We start from the raw sequence: 26,013 nt of genomic DNA, 5'->3' as shown, positions 1-26,013 counted from the left end.
CGAGCCTGCTGTCCTGAGAGCCCGATCGCTGCAGTTGAGAAAATGCTCTGAGCACTGGGAAGAGTCCAGACCCCAGGTGGCCTCGGGAATGTACTAACTAAGGCAGGAGAGACTATGAACTAGATTTTGGAAGAAATATGCAGTTTAGGGAAGAAGTAGGAATGGAGCGTAGCTCAGAAGACACACCTCATCTATTTCCCTCACACCTCTGCCTTCTGGACACGTGCTCTCAGACAGGATAAATTTGGAGATGGCTTCCCCATGCCTCACTGAGGAAAGATGGAGGGAAAGGTGGGTGAGGAATGATTGCCTGGGCTGTTGTCAACTGAAAAGAAAAAAGCACAACGTGAGAGTTGTGAGTTAAGTTTTATTCGGGGGCAAAACGAGGACTATAGCCCCGGAGACAGCATTTCAGATAGCTCCGAGAAACTGCTCCAAAGGGGTAGGGGGGAAGGTCAGTGTTATATACGGTTTTAGTGAAGGCGGGCACGCACACACGTTTTCCCAGAGGCTTGCTGCTAGTCACGAGGAGCAGATTCACCGTTAATGATTTTAGTGCTTTTCTAGATATGAGAAGATGCAAGAATTGGGCTCATAAAATCCTCTCCTGCTCTGTAATAACCTATATGGGGAAAGAATCTGAAAAAGAGTGGATATATGTACACGTATAACTGATGCACCGCGCTGTACAGCAGCAGGTAACACAACATTGTAAATCAACTCTACTCCAATAAAAATTTTTTAAAAAAAGAAAGATTCACCCCCCCTCCCTGCAAAAAAATTCCTCTCCTGAAAATATCTAACTATCTAAAGGCCTGTTCTGCCAGTTTTTCCCAGAGCACAGGGTGCCTCATTCCTGATCTCCACCCTGAACTCCTTTCAGGGTGTGTTGAAGGTCAGCAGCTGCAGCAGTTTGTGACTTAGTCCTTTTAGAGGCAGATGGCAACTGTCAGTTTGTAGTTGGCAGCTGGCTGAAGTCACAGGCATTATGAATGAAACACAATATTAATTATCAGCTGCTGGAGCAGGATAACTCAGGGCAGCGATCCCTCCAGCCTGCATTTGATGTCTACATTATTTCTAGCTCAGCACCTGAATTGAGTTGCTTTCCAATTTGAATTGAGTTTTCTCTTTCCTAGTCACCGCAAACCCTTTGGAGAAGCTGACATTTTCAGAGCGAATGAATTTATGTTCGAGTTCTTAAAAACATAGTGCTTTTATACTCTAGTTGACTTTTGGCAGCCAGACATCTTAGCATGTATTTTGCTTGTATTTTGCTATGATGATTCTGAAGTTGAAAATTTGTTTTCTATACTTTCCGACTTAGGAGTTCATCGATAAGAAAATTTGTTCAGTATGACTTTGTTTCTTCCTTAATGAAAAGATTCTTCTTGAATGAAAAGTTTATTCTCTGTGTAGCTGGCTTGCAACTGTCCCATCCCTGGCTAAGCATAGAACACGTCAGTCATCTAAACCACTGTTTGGAGAGATTTGAGCAAGGAAAAGCAAGCATTTGAAATTTCTTGAAATTTAAAAGAAATTCTTGAAATTTAAGTATGTTGGGTTGACTATCATGTATTTCTGTTGATTTCTAGTTATAGCAAAGATTATTTCCCCTCTCAGGACACATTCAAATACAAGTGCCGTATTTATGGAAAGACATTGCCTTGATTTAACATAACAAATGCCTTACAATGTACAAATCTGGTAAACTCATTATTTTCCAGACCTGGTTATCTGATCACTTGTATCAACATTTAGAGGCCAAGAGCAATTCTTATAAAAGGAAGTGGAGGAGGGCTTGCATTAACTGGACCATGTGATGCAAGCATGATTATTTTTTTATTATTGAAGTATAGTTGATTTACAATATTGTGTTAGTTTCAGGTGTACAGCAAAGTGATTCAGTTATATATCTATTCAGATTCTTTTCCATTACAGGTTATTACAAGATATTGAATATAGTTCCCTGTGCTGTACAGTAGGTCCTTGTTCGTTATCTATTTATATATAGTAGTGTGTGTCTGTTAATCCCATACTCCTAATTTATCCCTCCCCCCTTTCCCCTTTGGTAAACATAAGTTTGTTTTCTATGTCTGTGAGTCTGTTTCTGTTCTGTAAATAGATTCATTTGTATTTTTTTTAGATTCCACTTATAAGTGATAATCATATAACATTTGTCTGTCTCTGTCTGACTTAGTATGATAAATCTCTAGGTCCATCCATGGCAATATTTCATTTTTTTTATGGCTGAGAAATATTCCATTATGTATATACATCTTCTTTATCCATTCATCTGTTGATGAACACTTAGGTTGCTTCCGTCTCTTGGCTACTGTAAATAGTGCTGCAGTGACCACTGAGGTGCATGTATCTTTTTGAATTAGAGTTTTCATCTTTTCCAGGTATATGCCCAGGAGTGGGATTGCAGGATCAGATGGCAACTTTACTGTTAGTTTTTTAAGGAACCTCCATACTATCCTCCATAGTGGCTGCACCAATTACATTCCCACCAACAGTGCAGGAGGACTCCCCTTTTCTCCACACCCTCTCCAGCATTTATGATTTGTAGACTGTTTAATGATAGCCATTCTGACAGGTTTGAGGTGAAGCTGTAGCTCTGATTTGCATTTCTCTAATAATTAGCAATGTTGAGCATCTTTTTATGTCAGGTGTGATTTTTAGTGAACGCAAACTTTTCCTAAAATAGCTTGTCATTGTCCCTTTTCTCTGACTTAATTGCCTTGATTTAGGAATGGGATAAATGCAATTGAATGAAGAGAATAATCTAACAGAGAGTCATGTTTCATTTGTTGTTGTTGTCATTGTTATGTTTCAGCGTTATCTCAAACTTTGCCACCTGAGAACCTAAGTTCCATGCTTACAGAACAAATCACTATTCCACCTAGCCAAGGCTCAACAGATGATTACACTGTGGTTATGTAGCCAGCTGAAAATGAAGCAACCACGGATGGACCATCTGCCCTCTCTCCCAGGAGACCAGTCAAGCGTCAATCCAGGAGCCAGACGTCAGCAATGTCACCGACCTGGATGACATGATGGCTGCTGAGAGTCCAGCGGTGCCACTGAGGAAACACCAACAGACCCACCTGGGAGTCCCATTGCCTGTAAGCACACTCTGTTCCCTGACTTGAGGAAGGGACTCCTGGTTGAAATTCCAGATTTGTTTTGATCACCCTATTTTTGTCAGTTTTCCCTCTTCATTCATGTACCTTTTACAATCCACCAGTCTGCTTGGCTCCCACCCTACCACCCTTGATAAATATGGAAACAAAACAACCACTCTGCTGTGGTCAAGCCATCGCCTCCCTCAGTTCTCAGACATTCAAAAATCAGTAGGATTTATTAGCATCTCCCAGTTGATTTTCTTCCTGGAGAATTTTCTTTAGAGCTGTAACCTTGCTCTACTGTCACATTTTTGTCTTTTGAAACAATGTTCTATGTTCTAGAAATCATGCAGGCAGAATATATGTTCCCTATCTCCAATACACATTGTGCAAAACAGAAAGAGAAAGGGACACAGCAGAGAGTGCATGGGCACCCTTTTAGGGGGCAGAAGTAAATTTACTTTCTGGTCCTTACTCACACTGTGCCCATTTGTTTTTCTTTTATAGACTAGCATCACGAGAATCTTCAACAGAAGAAACGCCAAGAGGGCTAGAATCTCACCAGATGGTGGCATTAATAATGGAACAAACTAGAACTGATGACAGAGACATCAAGTCTGAAAATGACACAAAGAATATATATACTGTGAGATGGCTCCCCCCTCCCAAATTCTGCCTCTTGCCAAATAGTTTCATTTCTTCCACATTATCCATGGTAAAATACGGAACACAGAATCACGCATCACATCCAAAAATGCTCTGCTAGTGACATTGTATGGTTCACTCCTTTTTGTCATACATGACTTTAAACAATAAATTGATGGTTATTAAAATCACAGAACATTTAATAGGAGCTTATTTTACTTGTATCACCACTTTGATTCAAAAAAGGATTTAAGGTGGTTTATAAGGTGAGAAGGAAAAAAGGTAAACAAAGGCCAGAACTTTACCTAGAATCAGAACTGAAGTAGATCCTAGGAATGAATGCCATGTAGTTCCCCTTGCTCCACCTGGGTGACTCTAATGTGTGTGGCATCTCTCCCACCACCATCTAACCCAAGCACTCCCCTGTGGTTGGGCAGAGGTAAAACTCATAATTTAGTTAGCAGATGGCAAGCTGCACACATGTAGATAAACAGTCTTGAATCTGGAGACCAAGATCCATTTGTACATCTTTGAATTGTTTGCCATCAGCCTTGTAACTCCCCTGACCCACATACAACTTACCTGCCCACGAAAGTCCCAGCTTCCCCCCGACTCCACACTCCTCACCCCCAAAGACACACAGACATATAGGAAAGGCATCCCAAGTCCATGTACTCTTCATCACAGACAGTGAAAATGACCCTCATTAAAATTGTTAGGATCCCCTAACAATACCTACCCTGTTCTGGAAGCTGTGTGGTCATGCAGTGCCATTCTCAAGGTCCTCTACTTGCCATGTCTGAATTATTGCCAGAATTATGACCAGGAGTTAAGGAAAGGGGAGTAATTATTTTAGGATTCAAACAAAAATCAGAAGGAATTGGAATTCTCAAAACGAAACATAGTTGAGGTGCAAAATAATAAAGGGTCGAATGATGCAAAAGAAAGGGTTCCAAAAGTTTGGGTGTGTGCGTGCACACACACGTGTGTGTGTAGCATATGTAGTATATATAACATAAATGTATAAATTATTCCAAAAAGAAATAATCAGCATGAAAATTCAAAGCAATCATATGTAAAATATACAAAAAGTATGACAACTAGCAAGAACTGTTGGTTACTAGGCCTTATTATGTGTCAGAATCTGCTTTAAATGCTGTCCATACAGTGTCTTATTTCATTTTCATCCTCATAACAACCCTGTAAAATAGATACTATTCTTCTTTTGCAGATAAGGAAACTAAAGCTTGGTGAGGTTAAGTCACTTGCTCAGGGTTCACGCCAAGAGTAGCAAAATGAGGAATCAAATCAGGGCCTGCCTGCCTCTCAGGTGAGGTCTGACCATTACCTTGTGCTGCCTCCCAGTGGCAAGAGCTGGTAATTACCAAACCTGAATTCTAGCTGTTCCTCCTTCATTTCTCTAAAACTGTTTCTACCTATAAGATGAGATGGGTTGGGCAAAAATGATCTCCAAAGTCCATTTTTTATCCAGCATTCTTCATTGCACCAGACTTGCAAAAATATGTCCACGTATCAAATCGATTCTTAAGTATCCTGACCTCATGACCAAATAAATGGCAATTTATTCAGCCCGGAATTTATAAATTACACATTATGACTAATTTGTGTCACCTTTGCATTCTCGGCACTGGGAACAGTTGTCTTTCACACCAGAGGGTCTCAGAAACAACTAGCACATCCTCAGGGACCTATGTAAGACCATTAAGCCACCTCCACACTTGTCTGTTTTGGAAAAAGGAAAGAAAAACTGGGGAGAAAATGGAGCTAGAATTGAAGTTAAAGATAATTTATTGAGTTCACTCTCTTTGTTTTATAAGTGATTAAATTAGGCCCAGAGACGACATTTTTGTTATATCAATATTGGTATTACCAGTATTATTATTACTATTGTCATCATTTTCATCTTCTAAGGGTCCTGCTGGCTGAGAATTCTTCCTTCTTTATTCACTGTGAAATATCCCAGGAGAAGAAGTGTCAGAGGCTCTTGCCTTTTTTTCCTGAGCTGGAGATTTAGGAACCACAGCCCTCTGCCCTTTTTTAGTCCCCAATCCACACACACACACACACACACACAAACTCATTCAAGAATTCCACCCTTAATCTTTAGATTATGGACAATTATTTTCCTTAGTGTATACAGTTTTGAGAAAAAATTACTTACAAAAATTTGGGGTTGGGGGACTTCCCTCGTGGTGCAGTGGTTAAGAATCCGCCTGCCAATGCAGAGGTCACAGGTTTGAGCCCTGGTCCAGGAAGATCCCACATGCCGCGGAGCAACTAAGCCCCTGCACCACAACTACTGAGCCTGCATTCTAGAGCCCATGAGCCACAACTACTGAGCCCGTGTGCCACAACTACTGAAGCCCACGTGCCTAGAACCTGTGCTTCACAACAAGAGAAGCCACCGCAATGGGAAGCCCACGCACCGCAATGAAGAGTAGCCCCCGCTCATCACAACTAGAGAAAGCCCGCACGCAGCAATGAAGACCCAACGCAGCCAAAAATAAATAAATAAATATATTAAAAAAAAAATTGGAGGGGAGGTTTTGTATTTAAAGGAAGAAAACCATGCAACATGTACACACACATGTGTGCATGTGTATAATTGCTATGTCTGTGTTGTAGGTGTGTGTTGTGTTTGCTATACACCTCACTGATAGAAAGAGTTGTCATCAAAGAAATAAGACAAAATGCTCCATTTGAAATTAATTTTAGTTTGGACTTGTAGTCATTTTGTATGACTCCTTAAACCCTCTGGTAACATATCTGACAGGTGGAGGAGAAAAAAAAGATTATTTCCTGAAACGAAATCTTTTGGATTAAAAGTGTTTATCTCCTGGGATAATCCTAATGTCTAAATTGGAAAATCTTTTATACTGATGTCTGCATTGCTTTCTTCTTAGAAAGATCCAAAGTACCAGCCAAAACTCTACAAAGAGAATGAAAAGAATAGATCACATCCAAAGAAGTCCTTTCAAAATACAATGATATGAGAAGATAATGCCCCTAAAACCTGCATGGAGTTCAGTAATGAAGAAAAAATGGGAGAGTCATTCAGTTAGGCCCGGTGGAATTGCTCCCAGGCTCAGAGTCCTCCACAGGATCTTCCATATCTGGTTATAGATGAGAAAAAGTGTGAGAAGGATCACACAAGAAGTTTTGGAACCAAGCCTGGAAGTGGTGTATATCACCCCCACCCATATTCCATAGCCCCATCCAACTTCAGAGGAGGCTGATAAATGTGCTTCCACTGTGTGCTCAGGAGAAAAAAGTAAATAGGGTTTGATAAACATAATAGCATTTTCCCAGTCACACACACACACACACACAAACACAAACAAAGTAGAAGATTTAGCAATACATTATAAATAAAAGACTAACGTCCGTCATATACAAAGAGTACCTATAAGTCGATTAAAAGAAATAGAAAAACATAACAAGAAAAATGCTCAAAAAATGTAAAGTCATTCAAAGCAAATGAAGTATAAATGACCAATAAAGCCGTCAACAATCTCACTCACAATTAAATGTATATTCCTTTAGAATATTTAAAATTTTTAATCAGATTTATTAAAGTTTTCAAAAGGTTGTATAATACTTTGCATTGATGGGTATGTGGGTTAAAGACACCTTCAGAAACGAGTTACGCAATTGTAAATTGTTACAATTTATTAGAGGACAATTTGGCAAAAAGTTTCCATTTCAGTTTTAATACTTTCAATTTCAATTTATTTTGGCAATAAAATTCAATTTCAATTTTAATACTTTAATTCTATTGTTAGGAATTTATGTTTAGGGCAAGGTAGGGTGTCCAATTTGCCCAGGACAGCCTAGTTAACAGGGACATCCCTGTTGTCTTACCATCTTCTTTTATTTTCAGACGTTTCTCAGTTTAGACAATAAGTTACATGACACTAGCCCTATCAAACCAAAAACCAAACATGGACAGGATCAAGGTAATTCACAAGTAAATGAACTGCCTACCAAAACAAAATTGAACAGTTTTTAAAGGAAGAACCTCTATAACTCATCATCTATAATGTCCAGCAAAAAGAAAAACGTCGGGGCTTCCCTGGTGGCGCAGTGGTTGAGAATCTGCCTGCCAATGCAGGGGACACGGGTTCGAGCCCTGGTCTGGGAAGATCCCACATGCCGCGGAGCAACTGCGCCCGTGAGCCACAGCTGCTGAGCCTGCGCGTCTGGAGCCTGTGCTCCGCAGCAGGAGAGGCCGTGATAGTGAGAGGCCCTCGCACCGCGATGAAGAGTGGCCCCCACTCGCCGCAACTAGAGAAAGCCCTCGCGCAGAAACGAAGACCCAACACAGCCAAAAATAAATAAATAAATAAATAAATTTATGAAAAAAAAGAAAAAAATCAGTAATTACTAAGCAAGTGGAGAAGCAGGAAAAAGTTACAGATAATTGGGAGACAAAATAATCAATAGAAACACATCAATAGAAGGTCCAGATTTGGGAGTTAGCAGACAAGGACTTAGTTAAAAAATATTTTTAATGGATTAAAATATGAGAAATTTTATCATATATCTGTATATATTATATATATGTATTGTGTGTTTTCCCTTCCCTTCTTTTGAATATATCTTTTTGGATATATTCATCCACATGCATATAAATTACACATAGGACATTTACCACAGACTATATTGTAGGCTCAAATAGCAAGTCTCAACAAATTTCAAATGATTTAAATCATACGTTATATATTCTTTCACCATAATGGGATTAAATGAGTACTCAATAACAGAAAGTTAAATAGAAACAGAAAAGCAACACTTGGGAATTAAAAAATATTTTGAGCTGAAAGATAAAAGAAAATACAGTAAACCAAAACTTATGGGATGCAACAAAGGGTGCTTCAAGGAATATTAATAGTTTTAAATACATATAAAAAGAAAAAGATTGAAAATCACTCATCTAAGTCTCCAACTCAAGAAATGAGGGAATTTCCAAGTTTTGGAAATTATGAATAAAAATGCTGTAAAAAATCTAAAAAAAAAAAAAAAAGAAATGAGGGAAAGACCAGTAAATTAAACACAAGGATAAGAAAAGGAAGGAAATAATAAGTGTAAAAGCAAAAATCAATGAAACATAATATGGAAAGTCAACAAAACCAAAAGTTGCTTCTTAGAAAAATGTAATAAAATTAATAACCCCTAGTCAGACTAATCAAGGGAAAAAGAGAAGAAAATACAGGTGATCACTATCAGGCACAAAATAAGAAATATCACACCATCTTACAGATATTAAAAAGATAATACAAAGATGCTGTGAAAAACTTCATGCCAATAAATGTGAAATTTTTATGTCAATAACTTAGATGACATGAAAAAAAATTTTTGAAATCCCAATTTACCGTAATTGGCACAAGATGAAATAGAAAATGTGAACAATACTGAATCTGTAATAACATATTTTTATTCAAAAATCTTCCCACAAAGAAAACTTTAGGCCAGATGGCTTCACTGGTGAATTCTCTCGAATATTTAAGAAAAACCTAAGACCCGTCATAACCAAACCCTTAAAAGAGAGAGAGAAAATAAAAAGAGGGAATCCAAAAAAAAAAAAAAAAAAAAAAAGAGGGAATCCATTCCAATTCATTTTATGAGGCCATCAGAATGTTGATTCCTAAACCTGTAAATAAATACATTATAAAAAAGGAAAACCACAGGCCAATATATTTCGTGAACACAGAACACAACTTTAGTAAATCAAAAGCAGGTATATGTAAAAAGAATAATACATCTTGAGTAAATGGGGGTTATTCCAGAAATAAAGGACTAGTTTAACATATGAAAGCCAATGTAATTAATGACATTAACAAAATAAATGAGAAAAATCAATAAATGAGAAAAATGAGCAAAATTCAAATAAACCTACAAACAGACTATTGATAATTAAGAAATTTATCAAGGGTCCTGGATCGCTATACAAAAATCAGTTGTATTTCTATATGTGAGTGACAAACAAGCAGAAAATAAAATTTAGAATTACCATTTACCATAGCATCAAAACATAACATATCTCTAAATAATCTAATGAAAGATGTATAAAATGTCTACACTGAAAACTGCAAAGCATTAATGGGAATTTTTTTAATAGACTTAAGTAAATAGAAGGGTGTACCCTAATCATTGACTGGAAAATTCAATGTTGTTAAGATATCAGTTCTCCCAAAATTGATTTATAAATTCAGGGCAATTCCAATAAAATCCTAATCGTTTTTCTTTTTTGTTGGGGAGCTGGGTAGAAATTGATAAGGTGATTCTAAGATTTATATGGAAGTGCAAAGGACCTAACATGCCCAAGGAAATACTGAAGAAGTAGAACAAAGCAAGTGCATTTAATCCACTAGATATAAAACATACTAAAAAACCACAGAAATTAAGACAATGCAGTACTGTTACTAGAATACACAAAGAGACCAATATAATAGAAATAAGAGTTCAGAACAGATGCACAAGTCTCCTGCATCTCATTTGAGAGGGAAAAACTCCACTGCAATTCAGTGGGAAAAGGTACATGGGGCTGGGTCAGTTGGACAGCTATACAGAAAAAACAAACAAACCTTGACCCCCTACCTTATGCCAACCTAAATATAAAAGTTGAGGCAACTTATAAAAGAAATATAGGAGAATAATACAGGAGAATATCGTCATAAGAGTAGGCAAATATTTCTTAAACATACAATAAAAACTACTAATAAAAAATAAAATATAATTAAATTGGACATCATTAACAGAACATGTATTCATGAAACACCACAAGACAGTGAAAAAGAAAACCATAGAATGAGAGGAGATATGTGCAATACATGCTTTAACAACAGACTCATATTCAGAATATATAAAGAATTCCTACAAATTAATAAGGAGAGACAGACAAGCCAATTAAATGATAGGCAAAGCACTTGAAATTTACCATAAAAGAATATTAAAGTGGCCAAAATAAGCACAAAAGTTGCTCAATATCATCAGTAAGAAGAATTACAAATTAAAAGTACAATGAGATAACACTTTCCATTCAGTAGAATGGCTAAAATAAAAAGACTGAAAATACTGGGTGTTTGATAGTAATGTGGTATAACTAAAACACTTACATTGTTTCTAATAGTGTCAATGTGTACAACCGCTTTGGAAAAATGCTTGGTGGTACTTTGCAAAACTAAACATGCATACACTCTACAACCCAGCAATTCCTCTTCTAGGTATATACCTAATAGAAATGAGTGCATATGTCCTATAAAATATACATAAAACAACATTCATAACAACTTTATGCATAATAACTAAAGGCTGGAAACAAATTTTCATCAATATTAGAATGAAAGTAAGTCTTGTATCCATACAATAGAGCCCTAGAGAAATGAAAGATAACTACTACTACATACAACAATATTAATGAATCTTGAGGAAAAAATATTGAGTAACAGAGGCAGAAACAAAAGAATACATAATGTATTACTCCATTTATATAGAATGCAAAACAAATAAGACCTTTCCAGGTCAGAATAATGGTTACTTCTAAGGGTAATGTTTCTGATTGGAAAGAATAATTAAATAAGCATCTGGAGATATTAAATAACATCTCAGAAAACAGATAAACAATAAGAAGAAAATAAGAACTGACCTAATTCGGTTAAGAATTTGAGATAAAAGACAAAACATCTCAGAAATAAAGATTAAATTACTTTAATTTAAATAAAATAAGGAAGAATAGGATGACCAAAAATTAATTAAAATAAATTAATTAAAATAAATAAAATTAAAATATTAATTTAAATAAATAAGGGAGAATAAGATGACCAAAAAAATGTCATAAGGGACATCACAAATAGAAATCACAAGTAGGAATGAGAAAAGCCAAGAAAACGGAAGCAGAGAGAAAAGAATGCAAATCAAAATCTAACACAAATATAAGTAGAATACCTGAAGAAGAAAAATGAAATACAAGAACTAGAACTAATATGTAAAACTATAATTTAAGAAAGCTTTCCTGAAAAAAAGAAGTATTGAATCTACATATTAAAAAGGTATAGCACATATATGAAAACAGACTCCAAGTCATAACCAAAGAAATTATTATAATTTATAGAAAATATCTTCTGAACCTCCAGGGAAAATGACGAAATCACTTACCAAAGGAAGAAAATCAAGTTGGCATCAGGTTTCTTGACAGCAACATTTACCGCAGGAATATAATGGAGAAACATCTACAATAAAACAAGAAAAGAAAGTGTGAAATGAGGCTTTTATATCCAACCAACCTTCCTTCACATATCAAAGCTACAGAAAAACAGTTTTGAACATGCAAAAACTCAGGGGATATGACCCGTGAGCTCCTTTTGAGGAAGCTCATACCTGGGAAAACTGGTAAAAGGAAATTAGTAGTGAGCATTAAATATATTTAACTGAGGATCTAAGACTAAAACAAAGGTGAGAATAAGGGTGAAAGAACAGTATGTAAACGTTAAACCACCTGACAAAGTAAAAACAACATAACTTAAAAAGGAGAAAAAAAGAAAGGAAAAAGTATGATTAGTGCCTTGATTTACTTGTAAATCAGTGTTGGGAAACAGATTATATCATTTCAAGCTAAAAAAATAAAATAACAAGAGCCAAATAGCAGAAGGAGGGAGAGAGGGGAGAAAGGATGGAAAGGAGGGGAGGGGAAGGGGAGAAGAACTGCGGGGAGGGGACAGGGGAGACAAGGAAGAAGGGGAGGAAGGAAGGAAGGAAGAAAAAAAGATGAAATGAATAAAAATGGGTTTCTATTGGGGTGGAGGGGAATGATGTGAGAGAGAGAGATAGAAACAATATTTTTCTGATGACACATTTATATAGTTGTCACTTTTGAACCACATAAATTTACATATTTTAAAGAATAAAATTAATTTTTAAAACTCTAAAATCAATAGTAAACTGATACTAGTGAGCCTAACTAGATATGTAATTAGTAACATAACTCTGCAAGGAAAAAAAATAGTTACATGACTTTAAAACAGTACTTTAACCATATCTCTTTAATAGGCTATAAGGACAAGAACTACAAAGAAATATTCACATTTATTTAGTGACTTCATTATAATCAGAAATAATAGAATTTTGAAATTTTTAATGTATATTGTAGCATAAGTCAAATAAGCAATCTTGTTAGGAAAAAAAGATCTTCAGAGCAGGAGAAAAGAGTTTGAAATTAATATTAAGTAAAATCTTATAATGTTGATTTAATTTGATGACATCAATATAATTACTTTGAAATATATAAACATTTTCATCTTTATGCTTTGAAAGTGCCCAGGAGAAATGATGCCCTAGCCATCAGAATATTGTTTTGAAATGCCATTGGTTATTAAAGGTTCCTTGAAGAAATAGCTGATTCCAGGTCTCTGGCAGAATAGTACAGGTTATTTTGAGATATTTTGTTCTGCCAGAAAGCAAGAAAATGAAGATAATGTAATTACATCAAAAAGACATAGGGATGTCAAAAGCGTTCCTACTGGCCAAAGTTTGAACAACTTAAGCATCAAAAAAGCATAATAAAAGGGCAACATGAGAAATCCTGTGGTGATGGATATGTTCTATATCTGACTATGATACTGTACTATAGTTTTGCAAGATGTTACTACAGTATTGGGGGAACTGTGTAAAGGGTACATGGATTCTGCCTGTATTATTTCTTACAACAGCACATGAATCTATAATGATCTCAAAATTTAAATTTTTATTTAAAAAAGAATAATAAAACAATAAGAATAGAGCAGAAATCAATGACAGTGAAAACAGGAAATCAACAGAGAGAAGTCAGTAAAACCAAAATCTGATTCTTTGAAAAGATCAACAAAATCAATCCCTCTAGCCAGGTTAACTAAGAAAAAATGGAGGAGTTCACAAATTAATATCAGAGATGAAAGAGGAGACATTACTACAGAACCCATGGACATAAAGATAAGAAATGAACGCAGTGAACAACTCTATGCCACAAATGTGATAACCTAGATGAAATAGACTATTCCTTGAAAGATACAATCTGCCAAAATTCTCACAAGAAGAACAGACAACATGTATAGGCATATATATATATATATATATATATATATATATATATATATATATATAAAATAAATTGCTTCAAGAATTAATAACCTTCCAAAACAGAAAACACCCAGCCCAGATGGGTTTACTGGTGAATTCTATCAAACACTGAAGGAAGAAATTATGCTAATTCTCCACAATCTTTCAGAGGATAGAAGCAGATGGAACAATTCCTAACTCATTATATGAGGCCACCTTTATCCTAATACCAAACAAAGACAAAGACAAAGACATTATAAGAAAGGAAAACTGCAAACCAATATTTCTCATGAACACAAATGCAAATATCCTCGAAAAAATTAGCAAATTGAGTCCAACAACATATAAAAAGAATTACACACAATGACCAAGTGGGATTTATCCCAGGTGTGCAAGGCTTGTTCAACATTCAAAAATAAATTAATATAATCTATCAATAGACTAAAAAAGGAAAATCACATGATTATATCAATAAGTGCAGAAAAAGCATTTAACAAAATCTAACACCCATTTATGATACAAACTCTCAGTAAACTAGGAAGAGAGGGAAGCTTTCTCAACTTGATAAAGAATAGCCAAAAAATCCCACAGCAAACATCATACTTAATAATGAGAAACTCAAAATTTTCCCACTAAGATCAGGAACAAGCCAAGGATATATCCTCTTCTTTTCAATGTCATACTGGAAGTCCTAGCTCATGCAATAAAATAAGAAAAGGTAATAAAAGGTATACAAACTGGGAAGGAAGAAATAAAACTGTCCTATTTCTCAGATGACATGATCATCTATGTAGAATATTTGAAAGGATTAGCAAAAAACAAACAAACAAAAAAAACTCCTGGAAATAATAAATGATTACAGCAAGACATCAGGATACACTTTAATATACAAAAGTCATTCACTTTCTTATATATCATCAATGAAAAAGTAGAATTTGAAATTAAAAACACAATACCATTTACATTAGCACCCACCAAAATTAAATACTCAGGTATAAATCTAACAAAATATGCATAAGATCTATACGAGGAAAACTACAAAACTGATGAATGAAATCAAAGATCTAAATAAATGGAGGGATGTTCCATATTTATAGATAGGAAGACTCAATATTGTCAAGGTATCAGTTTATCTCAACTTGATCTATAGATTTAATGCAATCCCATTCAAAATCCCAGCAAGTTATTTTGCATATATCAACAATCAATTCTAAAGTTTATATAGAGAGGCAAAAGATCTAGACTAGACAACAAAATATTAAAGAAGAATAAAGTTGAAGGACTGAAACTACCTGACTTCAACACTTATTATAAAGCTACAGTGATCAAAACAGTGTAGTATTCACAAAGCAAAAACCTAGACTAGACACACAAATGATAAAGAAATCTAAGCACACTACTACAGAAAATCAACCAATCACAAAGGAAGAGAGCAAAGAAGGAAAAAGGAATTACAAAACAGTCAGAAAAATTAACAAAATGGAAATAGTAAGTCCATACCTAATAATAATTACTTTAAATATAAATGTGCTAAATTCTCCAATTAAAATATATGGAGTGGCTGAATGGATAAAAACAAACAAACAAACAGAAAATCAAGACCAAACTATTTGCTGTCTACAGGAGACACAGTTCAGCTTTAAGTACACACAGAGATTGAAAGTAAAGACATGGAAATATATATTCCATGCCAATGGAAATGAAAGAAAGCAAGGGTAGCTATACTCATATCAGACAAAATAAACTTTAAGCCAAAGACTGTAAAAAGATACAAAGAAGATCATTATATAATGATAATGATATCAAGAGGATATGACATTTGCAAATATTTATGCACCCAACATAGGATCACCTAAACATACAAAGCAAATATTAATGGACCTGAAGGGAGAACCAATCACACTCTTTGGTATTTGCCAAAAGGAGTTGAAAATGTATGTCCATACAAAAACCCACACATGGATGTTTATAGCAGCTCAGTTCATAATTGCCAAAAGTGGTAAGCAATGAAGAGGTCCTTCTCTAGATGAATGGATAAAATGTGGCATATCCAGACAATGGAATATTATACAGTACTGAAAAGAAACCCGCTATCAACTCATGAAAAGACAGGGAGGAACCTTATATGCCTAATACTACGTGAAAGGAGCCAGTCTGAAAAGCCTGGATGATTCCAATTATAAAACATTCTGGAAAAGGCAAAGCTATGTAAGCAGTAAAAAGATCAACGGTTGCCAGGAGTTTGGGGGAGGTTGGAAGGAGGGATGAATAGGTGAGGCAGAGAGGATTTTAAGGGCACTGAAAACACTCTGTGATACCATAATGATGAATACATGTCATGATACGTTTGTCCAAACCCATGAAATGTGCAACACTAAGAGTGAACAGTAATATGAACTATGGACTTTGGGCTATTATGACATGTCACTGTAGGTTCATTAATTGCAGCAGATGTACCACGCTGGTGGGGGATGATAATGGTGGGGGATCATAATGGGGAGCTGTGCATATGGGTGTCAGAGAGTATGTTAATCCTTGAACAACACAGGTTTGAACTGCACGGGTCCACTTATATGCAGATTTTTTTCAATAAATAGGGACTGCAGTACTACACGATCTGCGATTGGTTGAATCCTTAGATGTGGAACTGCCTATACAGAGTGCTGACTATAAAGTTATACGTGGATTTTTGATTGCTTGGGGCTCAGCACCCAAACCCCTGCATTGTTCAAGGGTCAGCTATCTATGGGAAATCTCTGTACTTTATTCATCTCTGTATCTTTACCCTCTCAATTTTGCCGTGAACCTAAAATTTCTCTAAAAAAAAGTAAAGTCTTAGTGAAACCGAGCAGGACCCTGTGGGGCTCCTGGGCACAAAAGTCTTTCCATGTCCCCTGCACAAGTCTTTCCATGTCCCCTGTTTCTTATTTGTACGAAATAGGTTTCCTTCAGCCTCCATGACCTTCCCTGAGTTCCAAAGGGCAGGTTCAAATAGTTGCCAATCAGAGTAGTGAGGGGTTGAGGAGACAAGGGAGGAGCAGTCAAGACACAAGAGTGCAGCCTTGGAACAGGGTCCTGGTTCCTCCTCAAGGATACCTAACCATACCTCAAGGATACCTAACGCTACTTCAAGGATACCTAACACTACTTCAAGGATACCTAACCCTATCTTTGAGCTCTTCTGCAGAACTAAAACCCCCACCAAATGGAAGATGTTAACTACTTGATGAAGCATTCTTCATTCCAGAGAGAAGGTCACAGAAGCCCATCACAAAACCACCTGATGCCAGATGACCTCTGGATTGAAGGAATGCAGGCCTTGCAGGCACCCTGATCATTATCAGCAGCCCTGCCCCTCGACTATAATACTCCCCACAAACCCCCCTGGCTTGGGACACACTGTTTTGAGGGCATTAGCCTGCCTTTGCCTGGAAAAGCAATAAAGTTATTCCTTTCTACTTCATCCAAACTCTGTCTCCGAGATTCAATTTGGTGCTGGCATACAGAGGCCAATTTTCGGTATCATTAGTAAAAAATACAATAAAATGAAATAATTATAACAAAAAAGAAGTGTAATTGATTTGGGCACATTTAGATATATAATAATTCACGAGTCCAACATGGTACTCACAAAATAGAATCTCCCTCCAAAAAATTCATTGCTGTTATTGAAGGTGACTATTACACCAATCCCATACTCTGAAAACCATGAATTAGAGAAAAGGAATTAAGGATACCCTGACATTCAAGAAGAAACTATATTTCAGAGCAACCAAATGGCCCCAGCTCATAGGGAAAGCTTTTCGGTACCCTTATAGAGAATGATACCTAATAAGTGTAAAGGAAATGGTAGAAGTGGGAAAATCACCATTTTGTCACTCTGAACGAAATAACTGATTCAAGGTTATAATGATTAATGCATGCTAAAATCATTAGGTGAAAGGACAATGGGGAACTGAATATTCACATGGTGCAAAAGCATTATTTCATAGTTAATTTACTAGTCCCAAGGGGAAAAACATCACTTTACAATGGAAAGTTCTAGCTGCCACCACTTTGTTCAAAGGGACAATACTTAGCATTACTAACAGTGAAAAAAACAGATACGATATGACCCCTGGTGTAATGCAAATGAAGAATACAGTATCACCTATAAAATATTTAATCCAGCTTTTAGATCTCATTTCCAGTTTACAGGAAATAAAATTTACCACCAGAAACAATTAGATAAATCAAGAATATAGGATATCCTGTAAGACAACGGTCCTGGTATCTTCAAAAGCCAAAGTCATGAAAGAGTGAGATTATGTGTTAAATCAAAATAGAATTAAGAAATATTAAAGCCAAAAGTAATGCCTAGTGTTTGACTGGATCCTGGTTAGACAGAACCCCTGACATCAGAATATGAACTGGGCATTAGATGGTGTTCAGAATTATTGCTAATTTTCTTAGGTGTGCTCATGGAATCATGGTTGTGCAAAAAAATGTTCTTTCTGGAACTGAATACTGAGGGAGGTACAGGTAAAACATCATGGTGTCTGTAATTTATTTTAAAATATTTCAGCAAAAGAAAAACTTAAATAGGGCAAAATAATAACACCTTTTTAACTGAGGTGATGGGTATATGAATGCTCATACTCTAATTGTTTTTCTGTACATTTGAAAACTGTATTTATTGCTTCTCTCCCATTTTGTCTATTCTTCTTTTGGGGGACAAATAAACCTTAATGGCAGTTAGAAATATTTTCTAATACACGAAAGGAAAAGCCAACTCCAGTGGCTTAAATAAATCGGGGTTTTATATTTTCTCTCAGCAAGAAGTCCTGAGGGAAGCTGACGTCAGCACCAGAGTCTATGATGTTCCCTCGGCCTTCCTCTCATCCTTATAAAATCATTTATTCAGTCACAAAATGGTGATTTCCCCGACTCTACTGTTTCCTTGGCGCACTAGCTATCATTCCTCCACGGGGCAAGCCTGGCCATTGCCCACATCAAACCAGGAAAAAGATGGAAGGAAGAGGAAGCAGAACTAACAGACTTCCCCCGGGTCTCACTGGCAAGGATTTCAGGCTGAGAGAGCAAGGATGTGGGTGTTTCCAGCCCCTACAGGACAGGCAGGCAAAGGCAGGGAGAACGTGGACCAGGTGCAGTGTGCTGGCCCCTGCTGTCTGCTGTGACCTTTGTGGACCTCACTATTTGTCCTCCAGGTCTCAGCAGGTCTCAGCCTCTCGGATTTTCCATCCTTTTACTTCTTTGCTGCATTCTGGGAAATTTATTAAGAGCTATGTTTCAGTTCAGAATCTCTTCTTTAGTTTTGTCTGATTGACTTTTTTGAAGTTTTTTTCTGAACTTCTCATTTTAGTGAGGCTTCTTCTATTACTAGAACTTCCGATTGCTTGTATTCTCTCCTTATGGTTTCTATACTTTACCTTCTTAAAACATTTTTTATTTATATGGAGACGGATTTCTGATTCCATGACGCCAGGTGGGGGAGGTCTTCCCCACAGTGCACTCCTGGCCCTTCTCCCCTTCTGGGAACACAGAGTCATTTATTGGACCACCTGGGATGCTCGGCTCATATCTGCCCTTTTCCTCTTGGGAACAAGCTTCCCACAAGTGAGGTGTCCTCTGCACCAGACAAGCTCTCCCATCACACGCCCAGCACTACTTGTGCCTGGGTGGGTAGCGTCTGCCTAATTCTGGGGTTCAGCTCACTTTCTGCAGATATAAACCACATCCTGCGTCTTAGCTACATGCAGTGTTTTGTCACAGATGGTATTTTAGCCTCTATCTGCCTCTTTGACTCATTCCTCTTTTTAAAAAAAATAATATACACGGGGAACACGTCAAAGACCCCCATATTTACTTTATATTATTTATCAGATTATTTTACTATGATCTTAAGTTGTCGAGGAACTTTGTATTGCTGACTCACTGGTGGTAGAAGATTTCTTCACATGACTTCACAATGTCTCACTGAAAGCCCATCCAAGCAAAGCTTCATTTCCATTGGACTCTGTGAAGCTTGGGAAACTGAAGTGTCCCAGAAGTCACGAATGATGCCATGCGTGTTTCTGTGAGGTATCTCAACGATAGTACTTACCTGGGACCCATTTTTATACTAATTTCACACGCCTGGGCCTTCCCCATGACGCTCCTAGCAGAACACAGGCTGGACTTGACTTCTCTCAGGCTCCTTTTCTTCCACTCAGAGCCACTGGAGTCACATTTCCTTGCTGTCGCCCTGGGAAGTGTTCATAAAATCCTTTTTCTCAGGGACTCCAGCCTTTCCAAGATTCCGGCTTCATGCAGGGAGGAGTCTTGGGGTTACCTCTTTACCTCAAAGTAAGCCTCCTGCCTCCAATTTTATCCCAGCATGGAGATTAATCCCGAAGTCCCTAATACTTAAGTTGGGGCGTTTGTCTCTGTCTTTTATCCTCTGGGAAGCAAGCTTCCCACAGGGTGAGGTGTCCCTTGCCTGGGACTGAAATTTTCAGGCAGCTTTCTTTTTTAGGATATCTTGTTTTAGTATCAGAATCATGCTTATATTCCACAAAATGAATTTGAAAGCATTCCCAATACAGTAATGATCTGAGACAACCAGCTTGCAATTACACAAATTAAGATACAGCCCCCGGGCTGCACACCTTCACAGGACCCTGTCCTCAAGCAGGAGCAGCCCAAGTTCTCATCTGGGGGAAGGGGAGGGCGAGTAAATGGAACATCACATCTTACCATGCTCAATATTTCCACCGCACTTATGGGGTGCTATCTTTTTTAATTGAGGTGAAATCCACAAAACATAAAATTAACTGACTTAAAGTGAAAAATTCAGTGGCTTTAGTACATTCGTACCGTTGTGTAACTACCATCTCTATCATATAGTTCCAAAACATTTTCATCACCCCAAGTTGTTTGGGCAGAATTGGCATGGTACTTATGTGTCAGATTCAGTTTGCCCATATTATTTTTTAGAGCAAGGGGATTATTTGATATTTAAACGTAAGCAAAAGCTTACCTAAAGAATTGGACCTGGAAATTTTTTGGAGGTCGTTAATTAACTATTTGAACAATCTTCTCAAGGATTATGGGTTAAATAGGTTTTCTAGTTCTTCCTCAATTTTAATCCATATTTCCTAAGAATATCATCTGTTACACTGAGATTTCTAAACTTATCAAAATAGTATCTAGCTATTGTATATTTCCCTATAATTAATTAGGGAAATTACAGCTTCTCTAAAGCTGTTTTATATCCTTCTTGGTCTTACAGCTCTCTTATGTTGTGCTTTCTGGTTTTTATGCTTCCCTTGAGAATTCTTTCGTCTTGTCTTCTCCTATGTGGACCACATTTATTCTCCACCCTTGCCCCTCATTTGGAAGTGATTCAGCTTGGTTTCACTTTTAGTATCAGTAATATTTCCTGTTTGATACCCGCAACTATATTGCTCTATGGCAAACTGTGTTTGACATGACAGGAACTTGATAAATATTTATTAAACGAATGAGTATCACATCAATTCTGCCTTGAACACACCCAGCATATACTTCATTCCACCATATTGCACTAGCTATCATTATAATCCCATCTTTCCTTCCATTAATTCTTCCTCCACACTACAGGTCTTTGTTGTTTTACTAAGAGATTTGATCATGACCCATCCTTTCTTAAAAATGGCCAATGGCTCTCTAATGCCAAACTCTTCAGAGAACCTTGCCTGCTTTCCTACTTCACTTCCAGTTTTATAAACTGTCCACATGAGCCCTGTCTCTGAACAGGCCCTCATATTCACACTTCTGTACCTTTCCAATCCACTCCCTGTACACTTCCTGTTGAGTCTCACACCCAACCCCTCAGAGGTCACTGCCTCTCTGACTTCCTGTTCCCATAGCACGAATTACTCCCTTACTCTGTTCCCAGTCTTTTAAACGTAACTCTTTTAGAAAATTTAGTACATTAATTATACTTCAATTGTTTCCTTCCATTTCAGATGAAGAGCTCCTTAGACCAAAGAGCAATTACTCATCTTTTATACCAATAACTGTTATAATGCTTGGTGCATAATAGTACGAAGTAATTAGTACTTTAATAGGTGCTTGAAAAGGCCTAAGTCCAATTTCTAACACTAGACAATTTCTGCTGCAGTGAAAGTTAAATCTACCTCTCCACACTAAATTGGAGCCCCAGTCACAGCCTTTTCCCCTAGGAAATGTGTTGAGTTAGTAATAGAATCTCTCCCAGGAGAACCCCCCCCCCCATACACTTAATTTTGCATTTCATTTCATGGGCCCCGACAATCAAGTTCCACCTGCTCAACATTGTGGCTGGAAATTGAAGTCTCCCTACTCACAGAAGAGGGGCTGGCTCAGTGGAAAGGCCAGGCTGTGGGAACACAAAATCAAGTTCTAATAATGGCTCCTACACTTAGCACAAGTTAATACTTCAGCTTTAAGACTCAATTCCCAATTTTTAAAATGTGAATACGCACCTACTTTGCTAATTTGTCCTCACTGTACATTCATGAAACACCTAGCACAATACGGACATAAAAATTTCTTTTTAATTACAACTGTGTCATGAAACAGGCATGGAATCTCCCTGCCACTGTTTCACAAGAGAGACGTAATAATGCATCTGTCCCTTCCCACTTGCAAAAGGAATGGGAAAAGTAGTATACATAATCCAAATACTGCTAATGTGGGGCATATTTATATTTAAAAGTAAAACCTATTATTTTATATAATTCTTTTTCAATATATTCAAATTAATATTTAACCTTAAACACCTTAGGTTTGTAGTAGTGTGACTGTTGTCTGTCTTATCACGATGGTGTATCAAGAGATTCATGGGACTCCCATGATCAGAATTCCCTTTATTTCCTTCTATATTAACGTCCTCTTTGTAAACATAACTACCAGACTGCACCTGACAGATAGCAATCAAGTGTCTTTTCAATAACAGCCATAACTTTGGAATCTAAAATTAATTGAAAACTATAACCTCCCAGCCTCAACCCATATCGACTGCTAAATCAATATAACGAAAAACAAGCTTCAGAGGTTTCTCCAGATATTTAATGCAAGATGCCATGTAGCCACAATCCAAGAGATGCAGTTACCATTAGGGGAGTGGTAGCCCTACTGAATGAAACAAATCAAAATACTGTGATACAGCTACAAGTCTTATATAGATGTATTTGTTCTAATTATAATGTAGCCAGTTTGATAAATAAGGTTGTCTCTTGTGCTTTTTTCCTACTTTAGGTTATATACCTTATAGATGAGACACACAGTCAACTTGACTGGTTTAAGAGCTCTAAAGAGTATTAAAGAGTATTATTTTTACTATAGACCATTTTTTTTTTCCAATTAAGAATGGGAAGACACAGCCTTTGGTATATAACTTATTCCCATGACAGTATTTAAAGGATATCATCAGTGTTCGTTGTCAGTTGTGCAGTCTTTTGGTAAGGGGGTAGCTAGGGCCTCTTTGCTCTCAGTAAGTGCTCTGGGTTGATGGATAAACACACTGAACTTAACACCCTGGTTGTTGGCAGCTCTGACAAAACCACTATTGGCAGTCATTGTGATGGCTTTTAGGGTGTCTCCTGTCCCAAAAATCGTTAATGAGCGGCTGTTGATTTTTGAACTGGACACTAGTTTCAAGGCACGCTCAGAAGGCTGGTCTGGGACCACGTTAATTCGCTTAATTAGCATAGCGGCCCGCTCTCTCTCCCCGGGTCCTCCTAAGGTATCTAGGATAGACTGAAAGTCCTTGACGGCAGATTCGCAGGCAAACAACTCCTTGTCCTTCATAAATGCCTCCAGCTGCGGCAGAACCTGCTCTTTCCTCTCTTGCTCTGCTTGTTCGGTGAGCACTTTTTCTCTGAAGATAAAGCGGCAGCCTCCGTAGCTGAGGGCGGATACATATGTGATTAAAGTAGTAATGTCCAGGTTGGCTCTTGTGCACACGTCAACCTTGATCTCCGTTGGAAACGCGACACTCGCTAGGATGTTTTCTCGGTCTACTCTGGTTACCTGCAAAAGTTCGGGGCCCTCATCGTCTGATTCGCTCTCACTGGCCTGGAGCTCTTCACGGGGCTCTAACAGAGAGTTCACGGCTACTATGTCTCCCCTCACAGATACACCCATTTCTTTCAGCTTCTCGGCCATGGGGCTGGAGACACTGTTGTAAAATGCGAAGACGATGTGAGGGTTGCTGTACTGCACCGGCTGCTGGTGACTGGCCTGGAGGAAGTCTTCAGCCTGCTCAACGATGCTTTTGTCGCCATACTGGCCCCGGCCCAGCCAAATGTTATGCAGAGCTTCAGCCTTCCGGCCAATGGCTTTCACCCAAGTATGACCACCATTTGCAACGACATCCACCACAAGGGTCTGCTTTTCGCCCAAGGTGTCTGTGTAACCAAAGACATGGAGAACGCTGACCACGTCTTCCAGGTTTTCTGCCGATTCCACGATGGCTCTGAGGTGCGTCAGGTTAGTGCTCTGTAAATGGGACTCCTTAATGGCTACTTTCCCAGCTTCTACCTTCTGTAAGAATTTTAATTCTGCCTTCAGTTTGCTGCACAGCTTGGCACTACCCTCGATGCCGCCTTTTCTTGACCTGGAGAGTGATTCTGCTCTCTTCATCAGTTCCTTGGCTATGCCGATTCGTTCACAGAGCATGGAGTGTGCAGACATGCTGACAGCATTATGCCTTTCCTATGAAAAGAAACAAATCAACCGCAAGCAATTCTTCACTCAGGATTATAAGACTTCAATCGGACCACAAAGATTATGGAGGCCGGGTCTATGAACCTGGGATTCTGCGTGTCTGATTCTGGAGTGACTCCCTCCTCTGAGAGCTAAGGAAAGGATGATAGCTAGACTTCTGAACTGCTCCTTACGTCCGCTGGGTTCTAACACTCTTTGCGCCTTCATTTCTTCAGCTTGAAGGTCATGGGATCCACAATATATCCCGGGTTAGGATAAAACGCAGGGGGCTGGCAACCTGCTACATAAAGAATTCCCTTATAAGCAGCCTTACTGTTCGGTTGTCGAGAAATTTTAGTAGAAGGGTCAAGATAAAAATGATTAAAATAAAAATATCCACACAGACTAGTTTGGTGAACAAACTGTCCAAAACAAGAGACTCTCTCCTCAATTGACCACGCTAACCCTTCCATGAGTGGGTCCCCTTCAACCTGCTGCCTCCTGATTTCCCAGGGGCACACGGTACACACGCCCAGGAATCCAGACCGCCTCGTACCTGCATGTGACGCCAACCCAGCCCATTTCTAAAGACCGAAGGAGCCCACCAACTTGGCTCCCGCTCCCTCTCCGAAGAAACAGCCCGAAGATAAACTCCACGGAGCAGCCCGCGGCGGCCCGGGCGGGCGGGCCTGAGGTCGGCGGGGCCTTCCGGGCGGGCATCCGGCCCTGCTCGGTCCACCTGCACCGCTGGCCCCGTCGGGCAGGCTCGGGCTCCAACAGTCCCCGCGGCCAGCGCCGGGACGGAGGCGCGGGCGGAGGGCGCTCGGCGGCTCGGCGCCCGCCACCCGCCCCGCCGACCCGGCCCGCCGACCCGGCCCAACCCCCTCCCGGCCTCGGAAGGGGCGCACGGCTCCCGCACCCCCTCGCCCCTTCCCCGGCTCCTCACCGGCAGCGCCCAGGACCGCGAGCGCGAGCAGGCTGGCACGTGCGCGCGAGGCCGGGACCCGCCGGGTAACCTCACCGGGCAGCCCCCAACCCACTCAGGCCTCCGCCGCTGCTCCGCTGGCACGAACTCCGCCTGCGCCAGCCCCGCCGCCTCGGGCTTTTCCCGCGTCACGTGGCCCCGCGCCGGGTGACGCCGAGCCCGCTATTCCCAGGCGGCAGCGCGGCCTCCAGAGCGGGGCTGACGCTAGCGCGGCGGCCATGTTTGTTGAGGGAAGAGGCTTGTCCCACTCCCGCCGCGAGGCGAGCGCGGGGGCGCTGGGGCGCGCGGCCGCCTGGCGCCGGGAAAGATGATCTCCCACTGCGGCACCGGCCGCTCGATCCCCAGCGTGCCAGGCAGGCTGAACCCGTATCCTAGCATCTAATCATGGTTAGACTTTGCCTCGGGCGGCAGTCGGTGCGTTCTGGTGGAGAAAAC

General features: G+C 39.0%; 1 protein-coding gene across 3 annotated transcripts in view; it reads right to left on the bottom strand.

Annotated features, from left to right (window-relative positions):
- Positions 1-25,682, bottom strand: part of C8H7orf25 (chromosome 8 C7orf25 homolog) — a 201,278-nt gene extending 175,596 nt beyond the window's left edge. For 2 of the 3 annotated variants that reach the window (XR_009701744.1, XR_009701745.1), the window contains exons 1-2: positions 25,540-25,629; positions 11,949-12,022 (exon numbers count right to left, since the gene is read on the bottom strand). Coding sequence is in view for 1 of the 3 variants with exons in the window: in XM_061197564.1 (XP_061053547.1) it covers positions 23,316-24,581 (1,266 nt within the window). In the remaining 2 variants the exon portion in view is untranslated. Of the gene's footprint in view, positions 1-11,948; positions 12,023-22,952; positions 24,603-25,539 lie in introns of those variants that run through there. The other variant, XM_061197564.1, reaches the window with a different exon arrangement.
- Between the last annotated feature and the right edge of the window lie 331 nt (positions 25,683-26,013).

The sequence above is a fragment of the Eubalaena glacialis genome, chromosome 8 (assembly GCF_028564815.1).
Source record: "Eubalaena glacialis isolate mEubGla1 chromosome 8, mEubGla1.1.hap2.+ XY, whole genome shotgun sequence".
Lineage (NCBI taxonomy): Eukaryota > Metazoa > Chordata > Mammalia > Artiodactyla > Balaenidae > Eubalaena > Eubalaena glacialis.
This window is presented reverse-complemented; position numbering and strand designations above follow the sequence as displayed.